This window comes from Lipotes vexillifer, unplaced genomic scaffold (genome assembly GCF_000442215.2).
Source record: "Lipotes vexillifer unplaced genomic scaffold, Lipotes_vexillifer_v1.1 scaffold134, whole genome shotgun sequence".
Taxonomy (NCBI): domain Eukaryota; kingdom Metazoa; phylum Chordata; class Mammalia; order Artiodactyla; family Lipotidae; genus Lipotes; species Lipotes vexillifer.
In genome coordinates, this window is record NW_006787464.1 from 525,385 (window position 1) to 551,658 (window position 26,274).

Here is a 26,274-nt window from a genome sequence, read left to right on the forward strand (position 1 = left end):
TAAGCAGGAACTGGTATCTGTGTCCTGAGTCCACACTGTCTCTGCAAAGACCCCCTTGGCATTGCAAGACCTCGTCCAGACCCTTATTAGATCTAAATGGCAAAGTTATTATATGGATATCCACTGTTTTGTTTTACTTTGTCTTCCCTTGGCTTTTTATTTTAGATGGGGTGACTGGTTTGAAAGAGCTGGCTTTTCTGAGAGATCTTGCTGAACAGAACTCAGGGAAGTATGGCGTGCTGGACCGGACAGCCTTGCCTGTGATTAAGGGCAGCATGATGGTGCTGAACCAGCTGAGTAACCTGGAGACCACAGTTGGCAGGTTCTATACCAACCTTCCCAACCGGATGATTGATGAAGCTGTCTTTAGCCTCCCCTTCTCTGATGAGATGGGAGATGGTGAGTTTGGAGAAAACTTCCTACTAAAGGAAGGGGGAAAGAAATGGGCAGGAGTCAAACAGTAACTTTTAAATGTTGTTCAATACTTACCATGTGAGCATTAGGGAGTGTGGGCAGGCAAGGGAGTGGGCATCACTTTCTCTGGTCAGAGGATTGTGTAGCCTCCTGCCATTGGTCCAGTTAGCACTGTATTCTAGAGCAGAAATCCCCAGCCCTATTTTTTCCTCATTGCCCTAGCCTCAGTCAACATAATGGGTACATCTACTAGGGAAGCTTTGTGAGGATTCCCCAATATCTAAAGGTTAGGGATTTTGGAACTAAAGAGTAACTTTGCATAGCAGATGGTAAATAAAAGTCAGAAGTGCTTGGAATTCGGCCTCAAAGGCAAGGCAACACAGTGTCATCAAATAGATACAGGCTTGACATGGAGAGGATTTCAAATCCCACTCTACCACTTATGCTGTTGTTCTTGGTAATGTATTTAATCCTGTTAATTCACATCTGGTTATCTGTTCAAAACGTAATGACATCTTTCATATAATACGTCTTTGAGTTATTAGGTTTATAAGATTATATTACTGCCCAGCATACCTCTCAATAATGATGACTGCTGTTTATTTATTTTTTACTTTTGTTGTTATTACTATTATTGTTATCACTATCCTGATGTCACAAGTTACCCATAATACGATGTTGGGTAAAGTGTTTAACCTTCACATGATTAAACTTTTGGTCTTTAAAGTAGAAAAAAATCATATTTCCGTCAAAGTAGTTGTGAAGATGAAATGCACTAGTATATGTAAAGCACCTAGAACAATGCCAGGGCAACAGTATGTGCTCACTAAAAATACAGCTTTTTTTCTTTTCCCCCTCATATTCTTGCTTATCTTTTCCCCCCACATCCTTCCCTCTCTTCCTTCTTGATAGAGAAGCTTGAAGAGGCAGCTAATTGCTAGACAGACAGCATCACCATATGAGATCTTGTTTTTATGTTCCATTAACTAGGAATTTTCACAAATAGATATTCAGAGAAAACTCATGTATAAAAAGTAATAAGCCTTATAGAGCCTGTGTTTTCTAGAAACTAGGTAGACATGTTCTTTCTATAAGGAAGAAATATGGTAGCTACTGCTAACCTCAATCTTTTTATCCTTCCTAGTTCTGGCAGGGCCAACAGATGTGTATAGAATGGAAACTCCCCCCTTTAGATAAAGTTATTTCCTTTTGTAGGGAGATGTCAAGTCTTAAATGCGAGTGACCTTAATGCGTTAACCAACGTCACTGAGTGCCAGTCAAGCATTGTGTCAGGCAGTGATGGACAAGGCACATATCTCACCCTCAACAAGCATTTTAATCTGATAAGAGAAAAACAGATCAATGAATCATGATAATTCTGTGTGAAAGGAACTGAGACAGATGTAGAAACTGAGTCCTGTACAGGCACAGAGGATTATGCTGTCAAATTCTCTTACCATTAGTGGTATCAGGCAGAGTAGGACCTTTTCTGAAAATTACTCTACCATCCAGAGAGCTACCATGAATGCTTTAAATTAAATTATGTGCAAAGCTGATGCTTTCCAAAGTGTAGTCCTTAGGGCCTGTTTTATGACTCCTATGCAGTGAGTTTCAGTGATTGGTTTACAGGTCTGCTGCATTCCCCTACTTGAGTGTGTCATTTTCATCTTTGTATCTTCAGTCCCTAGAATTACTGGGTGACACCTCCTCTAGCTCCATGACAAGGGGACCCTGAGTCTAGGGAAACTCAGGTTTACGTGGCTCTAATTCAAAACCTCCACAGATTCAAATATCAGTCACTGCACATATTTCTTTTAAAATGCAAGTCTGTGTGCTTTAAATTAAAGCAGGGAGGGCGTATGGGTATTTCATTAAGTGTAGGAAGAGCTTAGCATACTTTATTTGCCACAATGGGATAAAGAGTCTTCTGTCCAAATTGCTAATTGAGAAGTAAGACTGCGTTTCTTTTATCAGGCTTGCTCTCAGTATGTCCAGAGGAGAATAGAATTTTGAAGTGAGCATGTGGTCTCCGAGTATTTCTGTTGTACTTTACTACTCTATGAAAATGGCTTTAATCTTAGACCAAAGCCCAGGGGAATGTGGTGTGCAGACTGTGACCTCTGTCTCCCTGCTGACCCTCACAGCGCTGCTCGCATCACCTGTAACCCCTTTGTCCAGGGAAACCTGAGTAAAAACCTCCTCCAAAATGCATTTTTAAAACCTTCTTAGTTACTTATTATTTTTTAAATGTTTTAAAACCAATAGACAGCATTCTAAATGTTGACTACTTAAAGAATGCTTTTGAAATTATAATAGACACCCATTGCATAACTTTTCTTTTTTCTTGTCTTACTGAGATGTAATTGACATACAACATAGCATTAGTTTTAGGTGTACAACATAATGATTTGTTATATGTATATATTGCAGAATAATGACCCCAGTAAGCTTAGTTAATACCAACCACCTCACATAGTAATAATTTGTTTCTTGTGTTGAGAACTTTTAAGATCTACTCTCAGCAACTTTCAAATATGCAATGCTGTATTGTTAACTATAGTCCCTGTGCTGTACATCCCCGAACTTACTTATCTTGTAACAGGGCATAACTTTTCACAAGGTTTTTCACTGTTGCATCCACTTCCTCCTACCAAGTGATGCATTTAATTGGCCTTTGCAATCACAACAGCTCAGTAATACTTGGAGTGGACATCAGACATGATTCTCTCTGTAGAAGACGTCAGAGATCCAAATCCCTTTCCTGGTGTTGATAGAAGAAAGGCTTTCTGATGTGCTGCAAAAGCATGGACGAGTCATCAAGTGCAAGAAAATACAAGAGCAAGATGGAGAGAAACGATCCATCTTTTTGTTCTAAGTTTCATTTAGAGCCATAGGGTTATAGAATTGCTGGGGTCCTAGAGGTCACTTTGTCTCAGCTCCCCATGTGATACATAAAGTGATGCATTCAGAGAGGTGGAACAACTTGGCCAGCCCAGCAGCAGAACTGGAAGGACAGCCCAGCTGGCCTGAGGCTTGAGGCCACACACTGACCGCTATTCATGCCCTCTCCTTCTGTACGTCATCCTCCCCTTGGCTTTTCCCTTTCCCTAATTATCCTGTTGTTTTTCTGTGGCCCGTGAGCTAAGAATGGTTTTTATATATTTAAAGCTTTGTTGGAAAAGAAACAAAAAGGTATATGCAACAGAGGATATATGGCTCACAATGCTTAAAATATCAACTATCTGACCCTTTACATAAAATTTACAAACTCCTGGCCCAAGTGACTAGAAATACATTCCTTTAGAACCTTAGTGTCTCCTTCTAAGTGGTCAGATAATAAGATTCTGTACCTTTCTAGGTTTTTTTTTCTCATCATCTTCCTGTTTTTTGATAGGATTCATTAATAAATATAGTACCTTCTAAGCTTTCCTTTATCCGTAATCTCTTTCATTTAACAACCCCTAGAAATTAGTAAGGCAGTCACTACTGTGTCCTTTAAACAGACATGAAGGCCAAGGCTCAAAGTTATGTCCAGTGTCACATGTATGATACATAAGAGGCACAGCTGGGCTAGAACCCAGAATTTTAGATTCTTTGTCCAGTGGTCTTTCAAATTCAACTGAATCATCCTCACTTCAGGAAGTAGAATGATGTGTATTAAGTGTTCCTGATGTTTTGCAGTGATCTGGAATAGCATATCCTTTTAGGTGAAAAAATAGTGCAAAATATACAAATTCCCTCCATTTAAGCTAACCAAGATATCTGAACCCCCAAAAGAGTCAATTTTCCTCACACTCTAAGTCCCTTATGCTGTCTGCAAAGGCAGTGCTTGGTTACTGTATCACACAGAAAACTTTTCTTCAGAGCAAATTGAGACGTCTGATATTAGCCTCCACAGTTCCCTAGAGTACAGCGCCAACCTTTGTTCGGTGCCTTTTCTGCCATCCTTTGAATATTTTTTGTTTTTAACCCACAGGTTTGATAATGACTGTGAGTAAACCCTGTTATTTTGGAAACCTCCTTCTGGGAATTGTAGGAGTGGATGTGAACTTGGCTTACATCCTTGAAGATGTGACATATTACCAAGATTCTTTGGCTTCCTATACTTTTCTCATAGATGACAAAGGTAATCTGCTAAAATCTAATCATAGAAAAGAATGATTTCTTTAGCATCTTGGAGAAAATCATCTAGACATTCTGATACTAACAAAGTAGGAAAATGAGAGTATTTGCAGAAAAACTGTGTGACTAGGACTACTCATATTTCATAGAACACCTCAATGATGGCAGAATGAATCTAAAAATGATGCATTTGTTTCTGTGTTGTGTTGAGAGATAGGTAACAGTTATTTTGTAACATCAGGAAATTAGACTTGAGGATTGAATGATACATAGGATGTGATCCTTTGGATCCTTTTTTGGTCTATATTGTTTTCTTTACATTTACTGGCATTAAAGTTTATGTGATAGATTAGAATATTTTATGAAACGAAAACCAAATGACCAGTACCTCAAAAATACTCTTGATGAGGCAGATGTCCGATAATTTAAGGTGTCTTGCTACACTTCCAGAGTTTTATGCAAGAACACATAAAATAAGTTCAGTTTTTTATTGGACTGGTGAGTTACAGACTGAGAAATTGAGTGTCGGGCAGCCATCCCAGAGTATCCCGTATTTCAAACTTGTGATGGGCACTTTTATCAGAATCAGTACTTCCTACAACATGTTTCTCATAGCATGCGTTTTTGTTTTCTTATTTCAGGGTATACACTTATGCATCCATCTCTTACCAGGCCATATTTACTATCGGACCCCCCCCTTCATACTGATATCATCCATTATGAAAATATCCCCAAATTTGAGTTGGTTCGGCAAAATATCCTAAGGTAAGGAAAAGATGAGGGTCGTAGTATTTTGTTTTTCTCTGAGAATAGGATCCATTGAGGTCAAATACGAGTGTTTATAATAGGATATAAAACAAGTGCACAAATTATTTTAATGGTATCAAAAGTGTAATTTTTAATATAAGAATCGTAGCCAAAATTTTGTTTACTTTGTAAAACAGGTAAGATCTCTCAGAACTATTATTTGGGGGAAATGTCTTGTAAATCAAATTCTTATGTTCATGTTGCCTTTAGTTGTAAAATCAGATATATCTTATCTCATTTTTTAAAATGCTCCAGTTATATCAAGTGGAAAAATTTTGGCAAAGTAAGAGGGTTAAGTTGAGGACCAGCTCCAGAGCATGCCAAAAAATAGCTTGGCAAAGTAGCGTCCATTCCAAGTTGACAGCACAATCATATACAACCTTTTCTCTTGAAATAAGGAACAGATTGGATTTTTTTTCCCACCGTGATACATTATTTTGGCAGATGGTGACCTGTAGAGAAATGGGTCTTTGTGCTCACTGGTTGTAAATTAATGACTGAGTGATTTGAGACAAATTGGTCTCTGGAAAGAATTACAACTGGGGGACAGGGTAGAGAGTAAGGAATGTTTTTGGTGCAGAGCTGACAGAATGCTTTTACAAAGTTGAAAACCTCACATTATCTCTTTCAGAAGTGATGAGCTTCATTGCTTTTCAAAATCAGGAGGTGGTCATTGACTCACAGCATCTTCCCTGCCTTTAATTAAGTGCTTTATTTTATCCTTTACCTGAAGTATTGCATTCTGTTTGCCAACGCAGCCTCCCTCTGGGCAGCCAGATTATCGCAGTCCCTGTGAACTCATCCCTGTCCTGGCACATAAACAAGCTGAGAGAAACTGGAAAGGAGGCCTACAACGTTAGCTATGCCTGGAAGATGGTGAGTGAGAGGAAGCCTCCTTTGCCTGAGGAGCTGTGGGGTACTGCGTTCTTCCTCGTACGGGAATTGTAGGGAACATCGGTCTGATAAAGGTTACTAATCCCTTTTAAAGTGATTGGAAAAAAAAAGAGATTCCACAGAAATTTTATATATTTTGTTCCTTTTTTGTTTATAAAACCAGTCATTGTTCATGATGAATAAATCAAGCCATATAAAAAATAAAAAAGTGACCTCTGCCCTTTCCCCTCCTGACTTTTACCTCCTGTCTCCAAGAGGTAACCACTTAGATCATTTTCCAGAAAATGATTATTCACATGCAGGCATGTATCTCTGTGTGTGTATGTGCGTGTGCACACAACTTTAATGGCTCTGTAGTACTGCATTACATAGACAGGTCAAATTTCTTTTAACAGTCGCCTGTTAATACACATTTAGATTGTGTCCAGTTTTGTTTTTATCATTTTCAACTCATATTGCGGAAGTTGGGAGTTGAAAAGGAGATATGAAACCATAAGTGTCCTCTGTTGATGCCAAGGAAAAGAAAGGTTTAGATTAGAATGTGGATTATTCCCACGTGTCACAAGCAGATTGACAGTGTAGCTGTACCTGTGGCACGCACTTCAGCTTTCTTTCACTAGCCTCGTTCAGATACTAGGCCTTGAAGAATCATAGAGATAGAATCTGACACACACTGTCCATCTTACTTGTGTTTTTGTCCTTTAGTCCCTCTTCCAAGCATAGCATAATAATGCTATTATGGGGCCCTAAATACTGTAATTGACTAAAAGAATAGTGGACTTTGATTTCTTTTATCATCAAATATTAATCATTAAACTTAAAATGCAGTCATACTTGAGATTCTCTTGAAGGACCACATCTGCTGTTTTACTTTACCTGTTGTTGACTCCAAATGGATCTGTTTATTCATTCATTTAAAAACTGCTTGTTGAACATTGACTATGAACTAAGAAGAATAAAGAAGAATGATATTGCCTCTGCCCTCATAGAGCATCCAGCTTAGTGGTAGAAGCAGAGAATTCAACAACTCTGTACAGTGTCTGCATAGGAATGACAGGAATTAGGAGCAGCCAACACACCTTCAGACGTGACTCTCCTCTGACCTTTCTGTTTGGTTTTTAAAGCATCATGTGGCAAGGGTAATTTCTAAAATGGAAATGAAATTAAACAAAATAATGAAACCAATTGAGAAACACGTTTACAAGCCTAATTCTACTGATATTTTACTGATAATGCAGATTTGAAAAAGGTCAAAGTCTATTTTGAAACTCCCTGAGTCAGCTCATTTTCAGGAATTTTTTTGAGAATGATTGCACCATCTGCCCTTATTTTTACAATTATACAATTTTTAAATAAAGTCTAATTGCTTAATTTTTCACATCAGAAAGAGTGAGCCAGACACCAGAATTCTGAATTGAAGAATACTTTTATATTTGAAATTTGGAGATTGCTTATCTTATCATCTTACAGTATATCCTGATTGAAAGCAATTACAGTTACATCCTGGGAAAATATCTATATTAATGTTTGTTGGCATTAAAAGAGAAAGAAGGAAATGGAGGCATTTTAAGACCTTCTTTGTACCGTAAATAAACCTAGTGTTAACATTTTGGAAAGAAGTATTATCTTCTTAAGATGGTCTTTCTTCAGTCATACAGGTAAATTCTGGCTACTCTACTTAGCCAAATGGATATAATCATGTAGTCACTTGAGGTAGAAGTGTTAGTTTTCTCAGAGTTCTGAAATTGTTAAGAACATCACTATTAAGTGAAAAATTAAAGAGGTAATAAATAATGAAATTGAAGTTAAAAAGGCTTGCCTGGTTCCCCAGGAATAAGCATAAGTATTTTTAAGCTTTTTTTAGTTACACTGGAGGGAGGGGTGAATAGGTACTCTTCTTGTCCTCAGGAATAAAATGGATTCTTCTACTAAATATAATTTAAATAGATTTAGTTTATGTTGACAATAATAGATTAAACTGCTTAGCATCTGTAGATATAGCAGGTACTGGTGGATTTTTTCACTGAATTAATTTAAAGGTAAAATGAGAGATTACGTTAGCAGTATTAAGAGATTACTACTATGTCACTGTGTAACCCCAGTCCATCTTTGAGCATATGAGGCTCCGTGCTGTGACAGAAGGAACTATTGACCATCAGAAGGTATTGCAATATTCCTGTGTTACACGGTCACGGTTCACTTCAAAACATGAATCCCATGGACAGTCAGTGAAAAAAACCACTCCCCAGTCATGGAGAGCTCTTCTAGATACGTTATACATAGTTCCTTATTGCAAAGACTGTTTTTTTCAGCTAAGAACACAATAGGAAGACCTGTATTGAAATCTGTTTTCCTTTCCAGCTAAAAACTATTTATAAAGTGTTGCTTTTAGATGCTTAGGGTAATTTTTTTTTTTCTCTCTCTTACAGAATTGACCCAATTATAGAATTATATTCTGGTCATTCTGGTAAAGTTGTTGCCTTTTGGTTCCTTAGAACATGCAACACAGGGAACAAACTCAAAGGATGACTGTGTGAGATGGGAAGAGGGGAAGGAGTAAATGCCACTTCAGAACACTGTCACTCTCTAATTTGTTGGGTGGAGGAAGAGGATTAAGTTTGCTAATCTAATTGAATATCCTTGGCAGTGGTACTTGAAAGCAATTCCAGGAAGATGCAAATTTCCCCTGTGTTTAAAAACGTTCTGCAACCATCCTCATAAATCCTACATTACTCTGAACTCTAACCTGCCTAGTTAAAAAATTTCTCCTTGATCGTTAAGTAAATCCTTTGAGCTGCTTTGGTTCTGACCATCTTTAGTTCTGACTTAGCTGGTTATCACTCTTTTCATTTATTTACAAACCATCTTTTAAATAGATTCTGTTCATCTCTTAATATAATGGACTTAGAGAAGTTTGGCTTTCTTGTATTTTTAAGTCAAGGAGCTGGAACTCTAAGTAGTTGACTTGGCTTTTGACTCAGTAGTGGTCATTTTTCCCACCAAATTTTATTCAAGCATCCATTAGTAGAAGCAAAGTGAATTTGAAAGTACTCCTGTCTCTACATAGGAGCTTAAATGAGGCCAAGCTATAGCACACTTGCCTTTCCTTGTCTGAAAGGACAAGTCAGTCCAGCCTTGCTAGGGAGCTCTAGGATTTGCGCTTTTCATGAGTCTGAGATCCTAGTCACCTCCAGCCAAGAGCAAAGAAAGCGTTCGTTGGGAAGAGAATGAGTAAACCAGATTCTGTATGGGCTGTGTTATATGGATTTATAATTGGCATTTAAAGTAGTCAATTCTCGGAACAGTCATTTCAAAACCAACTGTATATTTTAAAATGCATTTCAAACCCAAACAGAAGTAAGATTTGTATTCTTATGCCGTGTCCCAGCTTGAATCCATTAACTTAAATAAGCAAAAGAGGACTAGGGGTAGGTACTGTTTCAAAGGGACTATTTTCTGATCCCTTCATTAGCTCCATAATTTTCTGTTACATTCATTAATTTCCCTCGATCAGAAAGGAAAATAAAAATTAGAAAATGTAATCTTTTGCTAGAGCCATTTTCTACTACCCCATCTCCATGTCTTTCCTTCACTCATCAAATATTTTTCTATGTGGAGTAGAAGACAGAGAGAGCAGAAAATAATGTAGGCAAAGTCGCTATCCCCAGGAACTTTCATTTCCTGTATTAGAACTTCTTTCTTGATTTTTCCAGGTGCAAGACACTTCCTTCATTCTCTGTATTGTGGTGATACAACCGGAAATACCTGTCAAACAACTGAAGAACCTCAACACTGTCCCCAGCAGCAAGCTGCTGTACCACCGGCTGGACCTCCTGGGCCAGCCTAGCGCTTGCCTCCACTTCAAACAGCTGGCCACGCTAGGTAAAGCCCTGGCGCTTCTCAGCTTCCTTTGTGGTCTTCCTCATAGCAGCTCACCATGAGTATCAGTTTGAATTAAGATGTTGAATACCTGCAGTGCCAGTGTGGGGAGGCAAATGTAAAAACGGTTTGAGGCCTTGCCTGGTATCAGGTTCTCCATCAGACACTGAGATGAAGATTTGTGCATTGGTGATTTGTTAAGGATGAACTCTCAGAAGAAACTAGTGAGGAAGTGAAGGAAACAGGATAAGGAAGGAGGAGAAAGCAAAGCGAGAGTTTGATTTTAAGTGACATTCCAGCCTCGGCCTAATCCTGTGAGGGGCTTTGGAGTGTAAATTACATTGCAGAGTTCGCCCAGACTCAAGAAAGGGAGCTGGACTTTTGTATTCCTTAGTCACTTTCAGCTTTCTGCTAGTGCTGGACAAAGAGGTTTTAGCAGCCCAAACAATGTCCATCAAAGAGAGTGACAGGTATGGCCCACTAGAGGCAAGCACACAGATATAGGGATGCAAGGCAGGAGCTGGAGAAATGGTAAAGGGTCTAAGGGTAGCACACCTATATATCTATATAGCATATCTGTATCTATCACAGGTCCCTGCTTGAAAAGAGCTCAGGAGATAGGCAAATAATTCAAAGGAAGCAAAAGGGAATTTACATGTGTTCTGTGCCCGGTACTTTACATTCATCATCTGAGTTGAACTATTACAGATGAGGATGTTTGAGTTTATTGAAATCCATAACTTTCCCACAGTAACACAGAAAGTAGCAAGGCTGAGGTGTGGTTCATGCTTCTCCCGTGCCTGATTTGCCCCTTTTATTGCATGCTGCCATGTGCAAGGCACATACTAGGCATCCATGGTGTATGTTGTCAGTACATCACAGTGTAGTCACAGTACTTTAAAACAGGTATTCTCTTTTTCAGAAATACTTAGGGTTCAAAAAGTGAATAAGAATCATTAGACAACTGGAAAACTGAATAGAGGGGGCACAGGTGGGAAGAGGATCAAAGATAGAAGTCACCAGTCTCTAGGTTCCAAATGAGAGCAGTTGTGTTTGGGTTTCTCCTTTGAATTCCATCCTATAGAGTTTCTGCCTGGATATGAGATCAAGAGAGTAGGCAGCCTAAGTAGTCTCATCTATGACACACTCCAGTGGTGTGGACAACTTGGAGAGGGCCAGGGATGGCAACTTGGATTTTACATTGTTTGTTTGTTGTAATTTAGGTTTGTGAGGAGGGGGGGTGCCTTCTGTTTCTATACAAAAGAGTATGTATGTCCTTTAATTCATATTTTTAAGAAATGCTTACAGAGGACTTCCCTGGTAGTGCAGTGGTTAAGGATCCACCTGCCAACGCAGGGGACACGGGTTCGAGCCCTGGTCTGGGAAGATCCCACATGCCGCGGAGCAGCTAAGCCCAGGAGCCATAACTACTGAGCCCGCGTGCCATGACTACTGAAGCCCGTGAGCCTAGAGCCCGTGCTCCTCAACAAGAGAAGCCACCGCAATGAGAAGCCCACGCACTGCAACGAAGAGTAGCCCCTGCTCACCGCAACTAGAGAAAGCCCACATGTAGCAATGAAGACCCAATGCAACCAAAAAAAAGAAAAAAAAAAAGAGTTGTCTTTAAAAAAAAAAAAAAAAAAAAAAGAGTTGTCTTTAAAAAAAAAAAAAAAAGAAATGCTTACAGGAAAGCTAAGATACGCATGATTCCCTTAGACACTGTGGGAACAAGCGAAACACTACTACACTATGGCTGGTGCAAATGAGTTCGCTATTTTTATTTTTTTATTCTTTTAAAAAATTTTTTATTGAAGTGTAGTTGATTTACAAGGTCATTCTTTTTAAATTTGAGACAGTGAAGTGCAGCAGTTTTTCTTGATGAGAAAAAAACTCAAGCCTAGATTTTCTTATTTCCTTTGGATAATCGCTCATAGCTACACTGTCCAGTATGGTAGGCACTAGCCACATGTGGTTTTTGAGCACTTAAAATGTGACTAGACCAAGTTGAGATTTACTGTAAGTATAAAATACATACTTAATTTTTTGTATTGATTACATGTTAAAGTGATAATGTTTTGGATATATTGGCATCTATAAAATATACTAGTAAAATTAATTTAACCTCTTTGGTTTTGCTTTTCTTTATGTGGCTACTGGAAAACTTTAGATTACAATTGGGGATTGCATTGTATTTCAGCTGGACAGTGCTGCCTCACAGAGATGCCCAGAAAACGTAGAGCTTTATCAACTCCCATACTTTACATAGGACTAGTGGGCTGATCCTGGGGCACACAGACAGACCTTATGCCAGTGTCTGACTTTCAATGGGTGCTCTTTCCACTGTACCACCCAACTTCACTTTGGCCATAGAACTCCCCCAGGACAATGTGTGGAGAAGTCACCAAGGGAAGTTTAGTAACAGTTGGTAATGAAAATGAAGCAGGATAATTGAAATATTTTTAAAAAGAAATGGAAAATAAGGGAAACAACAGCAAATAAGTGGTTTCCATCTAATTTCATTGATGATGGGGATTTTGAGGCAAGGTGTTAAATGTACGTCAGAGCTCCCTTCAAGAGGGCTGAAGGAGGGGACATTGTCTTTCTTTGTACACAAAGAGGCAAAGAGGAATTTTAAAAGAGTATATCATCCAGTGCAATTAAGTACACAAGTATGTATATAAGTACTATGTATCTTATGTAAATTGGAGCTATGTGTCTAGCTCCTGGCCATAAAGCTTTCGGTCCTATATATTGGTTTTTTCTCTCCTTCAATCCATGTCACTACAGGAAAGGCCCACTCCCCAAGTTGTGTCTCCTTCCCTTCCTCTGGCCCAACTCTTTTGTCCCTGAGACATTTCTTATATTATTGTGTTGTTCCAGTATTGTCGTTTTCCTCTTTTTTCTTTATCCTTGTCTCTCCAATTGGGTCTTAAGCTCTCTGAGTTCCAGGACAGTCCTCTGTCTCTAGCACATCCTTGCACGGAGGACCCCATGAGCATATACACATGAATTCACTGCTAGGCAACCTAACTTTTTTAAGCCTCTGGCTTTCTTCTCCTTGATATGCATATAATAATAACTCCCAAGCTATACCATGATGATATGAAAGTTAAAGGAGACATAACATTACTGGAAGCATTGTCTTCTGGTAAAGGAAGACTAGGTAATTCTGACCCATCCTGCTGGATTCAACCAAAAATCCTGGATGGAACCTTTTTTAAATTTTTTGTAAAGTATCAGAGAACTAACCTAATCGGTAGTGGACCTAACTCTAGGAGAATATAAGAACCCAGAGAAGGAAGCCAACCCCTAAAGCTGCTTTTACAGTGCACATATTTATCAATACAGAAGGAACAACTGTGAAATTGTGCTTTAGGTAGCTGCTCAGGGCTAGGAAGAGAGGCCAAAATCAAATCCAAGGTTCTCAAAAGGTGAAGACTCACAAGGAAACTCCTCCCTTCCACACACACATACATGCTTTTAGCAGAGGTCCCAAAGGACTATATCTTTAGGGTAAAGGTGAATTGGAACTAAATCAGCCCTTGACATGGGATTCCTGTCATCTGAGTTGTCTTTGGAACCTCAAGCATTCACTCATCGTGGACTTGTTGAATACCAAAGTCTCCCAGTATGGCACTTAGGCCAGTATCCTGTCTCCTTATTGGGAACTGTTTCCACCTTACCATCTCCTGCCTCATCCTGGTGTGCAGCACAAGATGCAATATCCTTTCTAGAGGAAGATATTCCCATCCTGTTAAGCCTCAGCCTTTCCTACAAATTTGTTAAGTACAGTGTCCAGTCAGAGATAACCAGGCCACAAGGAAACAAAACACTGTGAGTGAGAACTAACAAAGGAAAAGAAAAGGACCCATGGATTTAAATGAGATAGGACATGTGCTAGTGCTTTCTAATGCTTTTAAAAATTTACGATTGAAGAGTAAAATTTCAGAGACAGAGATGTAGTGTTTTTGTTTCAAAATGTAATTCATTGCAAGGATTGCTGTTGTAAACAGAGAACTGGGCCTTTCCTCTTAGATAAGACCAACAATTAAATATGTGTATATTAACTACTCCGTTGTTTCCATAGATTTTGTTTATGCCATGTTTGGCTGTCCCCATCTGTGAGAATTTTTTTAGTTGATTTTTGCGTCGACTCCACTATTCCATTTTTCCTTCCTCCTCGATAATCATACTAATGTGAACAATAAGAGTTAACACTTACAGAAGCACTTGAGTTGTGCAAGCTCTGTTCTAAATACTTTACATTTATTAAATCATTTGCTTTGTGTATATTAACTAATATAACACCATAACTCTATAAGGTCGGCGCTGCTATTTCCCCCACTTTGCAGATGATAAAAGCATCACATGTATTACAACTTGCCCAACATCACACAGCCAGGAAATGGTGGAGCCCAGGCTCAACCCAGTCTGGCTCCATGTCATATGCTGCCTCCTCGACCCTATTAAGTGTAGGATATTATATGTAGACCTAAGATGTGTTGACTATTTGTCATTCTCAGCTCTTGTATCTCTTTGGGTTCACTCAGGACTGTAAGCTCCCTGCAGGGAGAGGATCTGACGTTTTTCTTTCCCAGCTCCTTCCAGTGTGGAGTTCTTTGCTTTCCTTAGGGAGGACTTTTAAGCCACCACAGCTGACAGATGGGCAGAGCCTTAGCCATGCTTTTGTTTGGGCCTGAGATGCAGGCTCCGTGTTCTCAGGCCTGCTTTGTTTGCTTCTCTCTCAGAAAGTCCAACCGTCATGCTGTCTGCTGGCAGCTTTTCCTCCCCCTATGAGCACCTCAGCCAGCCGGAGACAAAGCGCATGGTGGAACACTACACAGCCTATCTCAGCGACAACACCCGCCTCATTGCTAACCCGGGGCTCAAAGTGAGTGCTGTCCCGGGGCTGCGCTTCTGTTGCACCCCTCCACAGGCCTGGGAGGGGGTCCTGGTAGGGAACCTTTGAAGTGGGAAGCCGAACTCTGGATCTGTGCCTCTCAGCTGGAGAGCCAGAAAGGCAGAGTGTGTGGCCCAGGGGAGGCTGGCCGGCGAGGACCCTTCTGATGGATTAAGAAGCCCTATGGGCCAGATGAAGAATCTCTTTCAGGCCTTAGATGCACTAGGGGCTTTCTTGGTAGGGGGGTGTGAGTTAGAGACCAGTGAAACTTTCCAGCCCCATTTTTCCCAGGGGAATGAAGTAAAGTGCCCCTACTGTCTGTTGAGATAAATATGATGCAGTTTAAGAAGAGATTTAGGGCGTGTGTGTACACGTGTTTGTATGTGTGTCTGGGTGTGTATTTAATGCTGCATTATAGGATCTTTCCTCTTAAACACAGAAAGCCTAGCTAGGATGAACAATTAAGTAAATCACACATCCACTGGCTATATTTCAGGAAGCTTTTGTTTCACCAAGTTTGGCTGTATCCATCTGCTGTGGAAAGATTTTTAAGAAGTAATTGGGCTTGGCTTCTCTGCAAGAGAGCTTTGGGAAGCTCTGCCAGCAGGCCTCTCTCTTTTCATGTGAGTCTTAAAGGATCCCTGCTATGTCTTCCTTTGTTTCCCAGTTCTCTGTCAGAAATGAAGTAATGGCTACCAGCCACGTCACAGATGAATGGATGACACAAATGGAAATGAGTAGCCTGAACACTTACATTGTCCGCCGTTACATAGCAACGCCCAATGGCGTCCTCAGAATTTATCCTGGTTCCCTCATGGACAAAGCATTTGATCCCACTAGGAGACAATGGTGAGTTTTAGGGGTATCCATTATCAAAGGTTTCCCCCCACCCCAGTCCCAAAGAGACATGATAAGTACACACAATAAAGCAACTTCAGGCAGTCATATTTAAAGAAGATACTTTTCATGACAGTGAAAATATGTTTTTGAATCATTTTTTAAATGTAATATTAACAAAAGCTTTGTGGGCTTCCTCTGTCTACAATGCTTTTATCTCTTCATTGAAATTTTGAGACTTAAGTACTTTATACTTGGCCATTTCAGTTCCTAGTGGTTTGATTCCCATCTTCTATGCAGTGTGTCCCCAGTGGGTATACTTAATGTCACTGCATGTGCTCATGGCATCAAATGACAACTCATATGTGACCTATGAAAACTGAACACATGTAAACTGAAAAACACTTTTTTACTTCTGGGATTTATTTTTACTCTGATTTTCAAAAGCAAAAACTAGTCAGGTGGTATAGCAGGAGGGCAACCTGGGCATGAAAACAGGATTTCTAGCGTTGTGCTGCTTAGTAACTGAGTCGCTCATGAGTGGCTGCTAGTTTTACTGCCTGTTCCCCCACCTTTACCAATCCAGGGGACATTTCTAGGTGCCCAGTTGTATTTGTTTCTACTTGATTTGTTAATGTTTGTTTTAGCCTCTAAAACATCTCTACTATAGACCTTATTAAAAGCTCACATATATACTGAGTTCAGCATCTTTTTTAAAGAGAATTTCTTATTTTTCTTGACCCCTTGTTGCTGATGCTACAGTCAGACATAAAAGGGAGGAATCCTTTTGAGCTTGAATGTAACATAAGCACAATTTATAATATTTTTTTAGGGTTAAGAGCTCACTTTTCTTCGAAATATGCAAAGTTGTTGTTCATACCCTCAAGTAACGACTTTCTTTGGTCTCCATTAGGTATCTCCACGCAGTAGCTAATCCAGGTTTGATTTCTTTGACTGGACCTTACTTAGACGTTGGAGGAGCTGGCTATGTCGTGACCATCAGTCATACAATTCATTCATCCAGGTAATATTTCAATTAATTTTTACTCATTTCTTAAGCACATTAAGGATACTTTGAAAATCTGAATAGAATAGTAGACACCAAGAATTAGTGGCAAAAGTGTGACCTTTGTTGTGGGGCAAGCTGGGGTTTGAATATCTTCTCTAGCTGTGCCATCTTGGATACCCTGACCTTCCTCCTGATGTCTGTAAAATGGGGATAATACTTACCTCACACGATTATCGTGTGATCGAGTCAGTCAAAAGCACTTAGCCCTGTTAGTGGCCGTGAGGGTGCTTATGAAAAAGATAAAGAAAGATGTTAGATTCAGTAAAGCAGTTCCTAGAAATGCCAGTCGTAAACCAATCAAAGAAATAGTACCAAGAGCCTGACAATTATTATTATCAGAGAGTGTTTTCCCGTGAACAGAGTAGTTTTAGTGAAGAAAAAAATGTATCAAGGCTTGAGATTGTTTCCTTTTGTATTTGGGTCTCTTTAGAATTACATAGGAGTTCGTTGTTGTTGTTGTTATGGTTTTGTTGCTGTTTTTACTTTGTCCTTGCTCTCTCTTGAGGAATGAAAAGGCATTTTGAAAATTGATTTTCCAAGCATGCTATAAAATGTCAGTATTACTGTAAATATATTTAGGGTGCTTTACATTTCAGGCTTTTGAGGTTTCAGTATTTAAGCTACAAATCTCATTGAAATGTTGGTTAGAGAGGCAAGTCCAAACACATTGTTTTAATCCCTTCATTATACAAATCGCTGTTTTTCCCTAGCAACCAATAAAGACCATATTTTGACTGGTATCTGTAATGATGCCTTAAAATTTATGGGAGACAGATTTTCTTGCTTAACTTTAGGCTTTTCACAGTGCTCATTATATATCAAATGGCTGACATTCAGTAGAATTCTTCTAACTCTAGTACGTTGGAATCAAGAATTGGAAAGCAGTGCTGTGTGGAATTTCAATATCATAACCTGTGTCTCCATGGCAGGCAGGGCCCTGATGCCAGCCAAATATTGATTTCTTTTCAGGACATGGTATCTGTTTGGCTCCATCACATATAACCAAGTAAACATTCTTTTAGAACAGATTTTTTCAATTTTTTCATTAACAGGCCGTCTGTGAGGCATACACCTACTATTGTCTGAATAGCAAAACTTGTCATTTCTCCCATCTATTCTAAACAATTGAGAAAAAGTAAACAAACGTGGTTTCTTTGAGGGGGCAGCAGTCACCTTGGTGTTTGATGACAAGGACATGCCCATGGCCGGAATTGGGCTCTTAAAGATGTTGCTGGGGGAGCAGGGAGAGAATGCCTACCTACCTGTGTGTGTCTTACTTAGGCTTTGACATTCCACCCGGCTTCTCCCATCTGCCACTCATTATCAAGAGCCATTAGCTTTTCCTTCTACACAGTATTCTTTTTGTTGGGCAGGGGGAGGAGGTCACAGAGAGGTACAGATTTTTATGCTCATATACATGTTTTTATTAGAATTTGGATGGGTGGAAGATTTTCATTGCGTTTATTTATAAATATTTATGGTGTCAGCCCAAATGACACATGATGGAAATATGATGGGCTTTCACCTTAGAAAAAACCTGGGTTCAATTCCCTTATTTGGTTACTGTTTATAGTGTATTTAGCCCACACAAGTTTAGCTATTCAAGTTTAACAAGAGTTAAATGGCCATTTAAATCCTGTCCATCAGTCACTCAATGAGAGTATATTTCAGGAATAAGTATCTGCTCTTGCCTTAATCAATATGCAGTCCCATGGACTTGGTCATTTGAACATTTTCCTTAGCTGAGCGTGTTTTTATTATTTAAAGCCATCTATTTCATTCACCATAGTTTAGACTGCAAGTCCATTAACGCTTCTGGTTTTCAACCAAAGCAACTATAGCTTTAATGGGTATATTCATAGGTGGGCTCTGCTGAGGTACTTTTTCCAAATGACTACCAGTGATTTTGGTCTCATGTGCCAACTTGAGAACGTGCCCTCCTCCTAAGATGTGATTCCACTCTGAAAAAGCGGATTTGTCATTTACTGTCTGTATGACTATTAACGAATTCCTTTCTGCCTTGGTTTCCTCACCTGTGAAAGAAGTATATTAGGGCCTATCTCAAATGATTATTTAAAGATTACTGTAAATAATATACGTGAGGCTCCTAGAACAGTGTGTGGCCCATGGTCAGGGCTCAATAAATGTTAAATACTTTTATTATTATTATGTTCCATGACTCTCTGAGCCTCATATGGAAAACAGAGGTAACTGCCCAAATTGAACTAACATAATGAAAATTAAAGATAATGCATGTAAAATGCTTAGCACTGTACTTGCCAATGTCAAATCCCCAATAAATGGTAGTTATTTTTATTATCATGCTATTCATGCTTTAAATTTCTTGCATTTTAATGGGTCAGAAGAGGGAGCTTAAGCTAACGTTCAACTTGTTGGTGAAGCACTCTTAATTCTCCCTTGGTTTTCGGAAGCGGTTGGGCTGAGAGCTTGAGGACAGGTTTTTTCAGTGCTCACTTATCAGTTAAACAGTTTCTTTCATCAGCATTATTAGTGGCCTGAGAATCTAGGTATGCATTCTTTGGAGGATGATAACGTGGTAGTGATGATGAAGTGTGGTCAATGATTAAGGGACTGGTTAGACAAGTCTTTGGCAGTGAAAATCTCACCAGAGCGCTGCAAACAGCATGGACCGTTGTGCTGAGAAATGTAGGCTTAGTTTGAGCTTTCTATGGTATTCTTTATGGGTTGCTATAGTAACCATGTACATTTTTTAAATGCAGGTGAAAATATGAATGCTAGACTTCCATGGGCAATATATAATATATGCTTTTACTTCAGCACATTTATCCTCAACAGGGGCAGATGGCAGTCATACAGGGGAATTTTAGAAACAAAATCAACTTGTCCCACAAAACCTGAATTGTATTTTTCACTGAGGCAGCTACAGTATTGTAGAAAGAACCAGATTTAGTCTCTAAACCATAAATAAAAAGTGATCAATCTTCTTTAAGTCTTTTAACCATTCTAAACCTAATTTTTCATTTATAAAATAGGAGCTATAATTCCTTTCTGATGTCTTCACAGGAAATTAAGTAGATGGTTTTAAATTGCTTGGAAACTCTTGAGTACCATGCAGATCTAAGGAGGCAGAAACCCTATTGGTTAGGAATATATGCTTTGGAGTTGAAGGCACTGAGTTTAAATCCCTGCTTCTACTAGTTATTCACTGTGTGACTTTAGCCAAATACTTAATCTCCCCAAGCTTCAGTTTTCTGGAAATAATGCCTTATAACGTTTCTGTGAGAAATCATTGAAGTGATATATTCAGATGCCTACCAGAATGCCTATAAATTGTGAACATTCAGTAAATGGAAGCCTTTACTATTATCATAATGATGGCTATTGTTTAGACTCATCACTCTTTCCTGAACAAGCAAGAGAAGTTTAGACTTCTTCTGACTAATACTTCAGCAAAATATTCTTTTCTACAATATGCACAAATCCCATAAGGTAACTGAGTCTTGGAGTTCTTCCATGGGAGAATTTAAGTTACTTAGGTAATAATAGGGGCTCTTATTGAGACAATAACCTCTCAAAGGCAATCCCACAACATGGTCTTCCCCCATCCCATGCCGAAAACAGCTTTGACAGCAAAGCTCTGATAGAAATTTCATTATGGGTCATGGTCCCTTTTTCTTGTTGTTTGTTTGTTTGTTTGTTTTTTCTGGTTTTTTGGGGGTTTGTTTTTTTTTTGATGGGGGTGGTGAGTGGTGAGTTGAGTTAATATGTTAGTATCAGTGTTGTTAATGACCAGTTGTCTACGTAGCAAAGCTAATTTCACTCCCAAGTTTTTATTTTCCCAAAGAAGACTTTACTTTGGGAAGTTTCTTCTGAGCTATTATTAACCCCATTTTCAGATAAGAAAACTGAGGCTTAGATAGGTTAAGTAGCATCCCAGGAGCCACATAGATAGAAATCAGCAAGGCCGGGTTTTGACCCCAGATCTGACTGATTCCAGAGCTAAAAAGCTAGCAAGCATCATGTTGTATTGCCCAACTTTCTCTTCCTTGGTGCTTCTGTTTTTGAGAGTAGCATTTTAGAATGGAGACAGAACTGGCCTATGAACCAGGAGAGTCTTGTTCTAGAATGTGAGCTGAGTTTTGAGTACAGCCAACTTTAGTGTTATAGAAAGAAAACAAAACGTTGTTTTCACTAAGTTTTGTATGACCTAAAACTAATTAACCTCTGAGAGCTCTATAAAATGAGATGTATAGATTAATAACTATAGATTTATCATGGTCTATAAAAAGAAGGAAATAACTAAGGACATCACTCAGGCTCCTTGTCTAAAGTTTCATTGTTAGAGACTGGTGGTTGCCAAGGGGGAGGGGTTTGGGGGAGGGATGGAGTGGGAGGTTGGGGTGAGCAGATGTAAGCTTTTATATATAGAATGGATAAACAACAGGGTCTTACTGTATAGCACAGAGAACTATATTCAGTATCCTATGATAAACCATAATGGAACAGGATATTAAAGAATGTATAAATATGTATAACTGAATCACTTTGCTGTACAGCAGAAATTAACAACACTGTAAATCAAGTATACCTCAATAAGAGAAAAAAAAATTGAAGGAAAAATAAAGGTTCCCTGTTGGAAGGAACCTAACAGCGACACATTAAACCTCCCAGCTGATGCCTATCCCCCCCCACCCCCATATTCTTGACAAAGAATAATCCCCCCATTGTCTGAACATCTATAGTGAGGACTAGCCATATTCCACAGCTGCCCATGTTTTGGGCTAGTCTTATTTGGGAAGTCCTAGCTTTAATCTTACATTTTTCTCTTGTCAAGTCTCCATGTTATGCTAAGTTAGTCATTTAGTTAATTGTTTCTCCAGGGGTGGAAAGTGCAGAGAACAGAAGTCATGTGTTTCTGATACCATACGATGTCCTTATGAGTGAACATAGCTTTTGCCTTTAACTAAGACACACCTCTTATTCCCACTGATCATTTTCACATGAAGTACACAGCTGTCTTCCGGGCACACTGTGGCTGTGATGGGCATTGACTTCACGCTTCGATACTACTACAAGGTTCTGATGGACTTGTTACCAGTTTGTAACCAAGATGGTGGCAACAAAATAAGGTGAGCCCTTCAGAGACCCCATATCCTATCTAGCTGCAAAATACAAAGAAAAAGATGTCAGGTATCTCCAGTTGAATGCCAAGCACATTGTCATAGTCAGCGTCAGAAACTGATTCCATTGCCTGGGTGTTCTATAAAGGAGGTTTTTGTTCTTTTTTTTTTCTAAGATGCATGCTGTTTATGACATAGATGGACAGATTTGGCTTCTAACAGGAAGAGTAACTGTGGCACAGAATTCTCCAAAAGCTCTTGTTTCTCTAGGAGTCTGTAATTAGAGGTTTCCCATATCTTGGGTGCTAGAAAGACCGGAGGTACTCTTGGGTAGTACTTTTGATGTGAACTTAGTTATTAAACCAAAGTCTTTGTGAGATTTTCAGATGCTTAGACTGTTCCTTTGTACATTTCCCCAGAAAGAGGCTCATGGAACCAAAGGTCTTTGCCACCTGAATTTCAAAAGAGCATGTCAAAGCAAGGGCATTCCCTTGATTTATACAGGCCACTTTTTAAAATACCTTTATTTCCAACTCATAGCCCATGCTTCATATCACTGCTGAATTTCACATTGGCCCTTAATGGGGAAATGCAGGATTCACAGCAAACTGTTATGACGAATGGAAAGTAAAATAGAGCAGAATATAGTCTTGATTAAAGCAGTTCTAGCTTCACTTATTTAGTGTTTCCATCAAATATATTTTTGCATGTCCTCTGAACGTTGTATTTTAGGTATGTTTGTCATTGAAAGAGGAAATTGTATGGTTTACCTAAAATTTGTGCCTGCAAATACCCAGGACTGCTTCTTTCGGAATCTCCCTCCCCAGAAAAAAAGAAAAAAATGTCCCACTTTATTCATTCTTGCAAAAGATCTTCGAGCCCATCTTACTAAGTCTGGGTGGTCACATTCTGTACGAAGTATGTAGGTGACCTCAGAGTCAGGTGTAACTCTCTCGCCTTAAACCGTATGCTAGGTAATCCAGCGCCTTGAGAATTAATGTGTCTGTCACCTGACTGCCAGCCTTCCTTCAATTCGTCCATGAATATTTACTGAGAACCTGATCAATGCAATCTGTGTCAGGGCTATAGCAAGATAGATGCTCTCCAAAAGCACAGAACAGCAGCTTCCGTGAATGAGGAATGTCGTTGTCTTGGCATAGGTGCTTCATCATGGAGGACAGGGGTTATCTGGTGGCACATCCAACCCTCATTGACCCCAAAGGACATGCACCCGTGGAACAGCAGCACATCACCCACAAGGTATTTGTCACGAAGCTAGAGCCCAGTTCTCCACCGGGCTGTGGCTCACTAACCACATGGCACCTGTCTTGTGTTCTGCTTGGCCTCGGTAGGAGCCCCTGGTAGCAAATGACATCCTGAACCACCCCAACTTTGTAAAGAAGAACCTGTGCAACAGCTTCAGTGACAGAACGGTCCAGAGGTTTTATAAATTCAACACGAGCCTAGTGGTAAGTTGATTCCTCAGCGCTTCTCTTCTCCCATCCAGCTATGGAATTGCAATGGAGTCATGGTTTGTGTCTGAATGTTAGCTATTACCGGCTGTTTCATTGCCTGGGAATTAGAGTGATAGGACATGACAGACCTTAGTCCAACTCCCCAGTGTGATGGTTGTGGGATATAAAGCCCTGAAGGGAGAAGTGAGTGCTTTAAGGTTTCACAGTTGGTATTTTGCTTTGGTTTTGTTTGTTTCAAGACTTACCCAATCTAAGCCCTTTGAAATGTCTGCTGAAGTCTGTTCCCACACTCTTGTATAAATATATGTGGCACCATGTGGTCCTCTCTTCCTGTCTTCTAGAGATTACTCAGTCTCCCTAAATTCTTAAAGCCAAATTAGGTTAGTTCTTGGTCATCCACCCTGTTAGATGAGAGCTCTTATGTAGATCATCCAAAATAATTCCTTTTTTTTTTTTTTAAAGCTTAGAATACTCTCTTGTGATTTGAGATGCTACAGATTTACCTGGATATGGTTAGAGATCTTAAGGATATACTTAGTAATTTGTAAATAATCCTAGCTGAGAGAGAATGGGTCATGACAGAACCAACATTCAAAAAGTTATTCACAAGAAATAAATGTATTGACAAATCATTACATGTATTATTAAAAAGATAATCATAAAGATGTATTGAGTTAGTACACCTGAAACTAACACAACATTGTAAATCAACTGTACTCTAATAAAAAAATTTTTAAATAAATAAAATTAGCTTGAAGTCAAAAACAGGAGGTTGGGGCTTTCCTGTTGGCGCCCCAACCAGGGAAGTGGTTGAGAGTCCGCCTGCCGATGCAGGGGACACGGGTTCGTGCCCCGGTCCGGGAAGATCCCACATGCCGCGGAGTGGCTGGGCCCATGAGCCATGGCCACTGAGCCTGCGCGTCCGGAGCCTGTGCTCTGCAACGGGAGAGGCCACAACAGTGAGAGGCCCGCGTACCGCAAAAAAAAAAAAAAAAGAGGTTAAATGAAAATCCTAAACTTAGTCTCAGAAAAAGTGATTGTAAAAACAATTGTGTAGGGGACTAGAAGAGTTTTAAGGATGAATATATTAATAGGATAGTGTGTTCAAAGCAAGGTAAGTCATTATTACTCTGTTCAACCCCCATACCCATTCTGATGAGCACTTTCTGTAAAGGAGACATTGACAAACATGCGTGTAATCAGAGGGAGGCTGTCAGGTAAGGTTGTCATATGAAAGTCTGCCTTACTCTGTGTTATCTTCTGTCATTTGTACAATGATTTCCTGAGTTTTCAGCGGAGAAGCTGGGATATTCCAGTAGAAATTTTTCAGACATGCAAATTTTAGTGGAATATGAATTAGAATAAATTCTTAATGGCCCAAGTTATTCCAAAACGGAATTGGAACATTCCTGGTTATTGGAGCTAACAGGCTGATAAGCCTATGTTATTGCTTGTATTGTAAAGGTGGGCATCTTCCAGGCAGTAAAGAATTCGTCTAGACCTTTTAAGAAACCATTCAGTGCCATGATTCTCAGGGTTAGGCTTATCCTCACCATGCACACATCAGGGATAACTGGCATGGAAACTAACATAGGCTTAAATAATTGGCCTACTACATATGACACGTGCAGAAAAAATGACCATACTCAACTTTACAATGCTGCTTTAGAATCTTTGGCTTTCACATACTGTAGACATTTCATGAAGCCAGCTATCACATTTTCTTGTTATAGAACGAAGAAAAGGATGCTTGCTTTAGTTGGATTGAACTATTTTCAGCAGTTGGTTGAAGGGTGGTTTTCAGGATGGTAGAGCTGAAACTTTGCATTGTTGTCTGTCACTTCTGACAACTCTGTTGTCTATAGGGGGATTTGACAAACCTTGTGCACGGCAGTCACTGTTCTAAATACAGACTGGCAAGGATCCCGGGAACCAATGCATTTGTCGGCATTGTCAACGAAACGTGTGACTCTCTTGCCTTCTGTGCTTGTAGCATGGTGGACCGGCTCTGTCTCAACTGTCACCGGTAAAAATGGGACGGGTCATATTCTCTGTTTACCACACTACTGAATATTTTAACTGATGCCAACTGCAAAATAAGCATGAAGTGTTCAGGTGTGTCCTAGAGGAAAGGAAAGTCCTGGTTACAAAAGCATTTAGAGCTGTGTTGTTCGTAGCATCCTTGTCCAAAGAAAAATGGATTGAGGTCAATTGTGTATTTAAACCTTTAGTGATAACTTTTACTGTCCCTTTTAACTAGCTCATGGTGTCTTTATTTCATTTCCCTAAGTGCACGTACAATATATAGTTTATCAACCCTCTGCATAGTAACTTTCTTTTTCCTTTTCAGAATGGAGCAAAATGAATGTGAATGTCCTTGTGAGTGCCCTCTAGAGGTCAATGAGTGCACTGGCAACCTCACCAATGCAGAGAACAGGTAAATTTAAAATGTACGTGTGTGTGCATATTTATAATGGGAGTCTTGTTTATAGATTTGTTTCGAGTTGGAAGTATAAGAAGGTGATTCATTCTAATGATGGAACTGTTCAGTGAGCCAGTTTTCAAACTCCATAGTGTCTTAATGTGAAGTCCACTTTCAGGTTTGAATATAAATGCTAAAAAATTTTTGAGTATATGTGCTACTTATAAAAAATATGAGACTGTTACAAGCATTAACTAAGTGCCTAACATGTGTCAGATACTGTATGTCCAATAAGTCACTTAGTTTTCTTTCTTTTTTTTTTTTTTTTTTTTTTTTTTTTTTTTTTTTTTTTT

At 39.3% G+C, this 26,274-nt stretch overlaps 1 protein-coding gene across 1 annotated transcript in view; it reads left to right on the forward strand.

The window, feature by feature from the left end:
• The window catches only part of CACHD1 (cache domain containing 1), a 217,030-nt gene that overhangs the window by 171,298 nt on the left and 19,458 nt on the right, over positions 1-26,274 (forward strand). Inside the window, exons 9-21 of the mRNA XM_007460077.1 lie at positions 166-399; positions 4,391-4,540; positions 5,178-5,301; positions 6,102-6,219; positions 9,951-10,119; positions 14,865-15,007; positions 15,684-15,865; positions 16,767-16,877; positions 21,911-22,033; positions 23,185-23,284; positions 23,377-23,493; positions 25,365-25,525; positions 25,850-25,936. Coding sequence (XP_007460139.1) covers positions 166-399; positions 4,391-4,540; positions 5,178-5,301; positions 6,102-6,219; positions 9,951-10,119; positions 14,865-15,007; positions 15,684-15,865; positions 16,767-16,877; positions 21,911-22,033; positions 23,185-23,284; positions 23,377-23,493; positions 25,365-25,525; positions 25,850-25,936 — 1,819 coding nt within the window. The remainder of the gene's footprint in view (positions 1-165; positions 400-4,390; positions 4,541-5,177; positions 5,302-6,101; positions 6,220-9,950; positions 10,120-14,864; positions 15,008-15,683; positions 15,866-16,766; positions 16,878-21,910; positions 22,034-23,184; positions 23,285-23,376; positions 23,494-25,364; positions 25,526-25,849; positions 25,937-26,274) is intronic.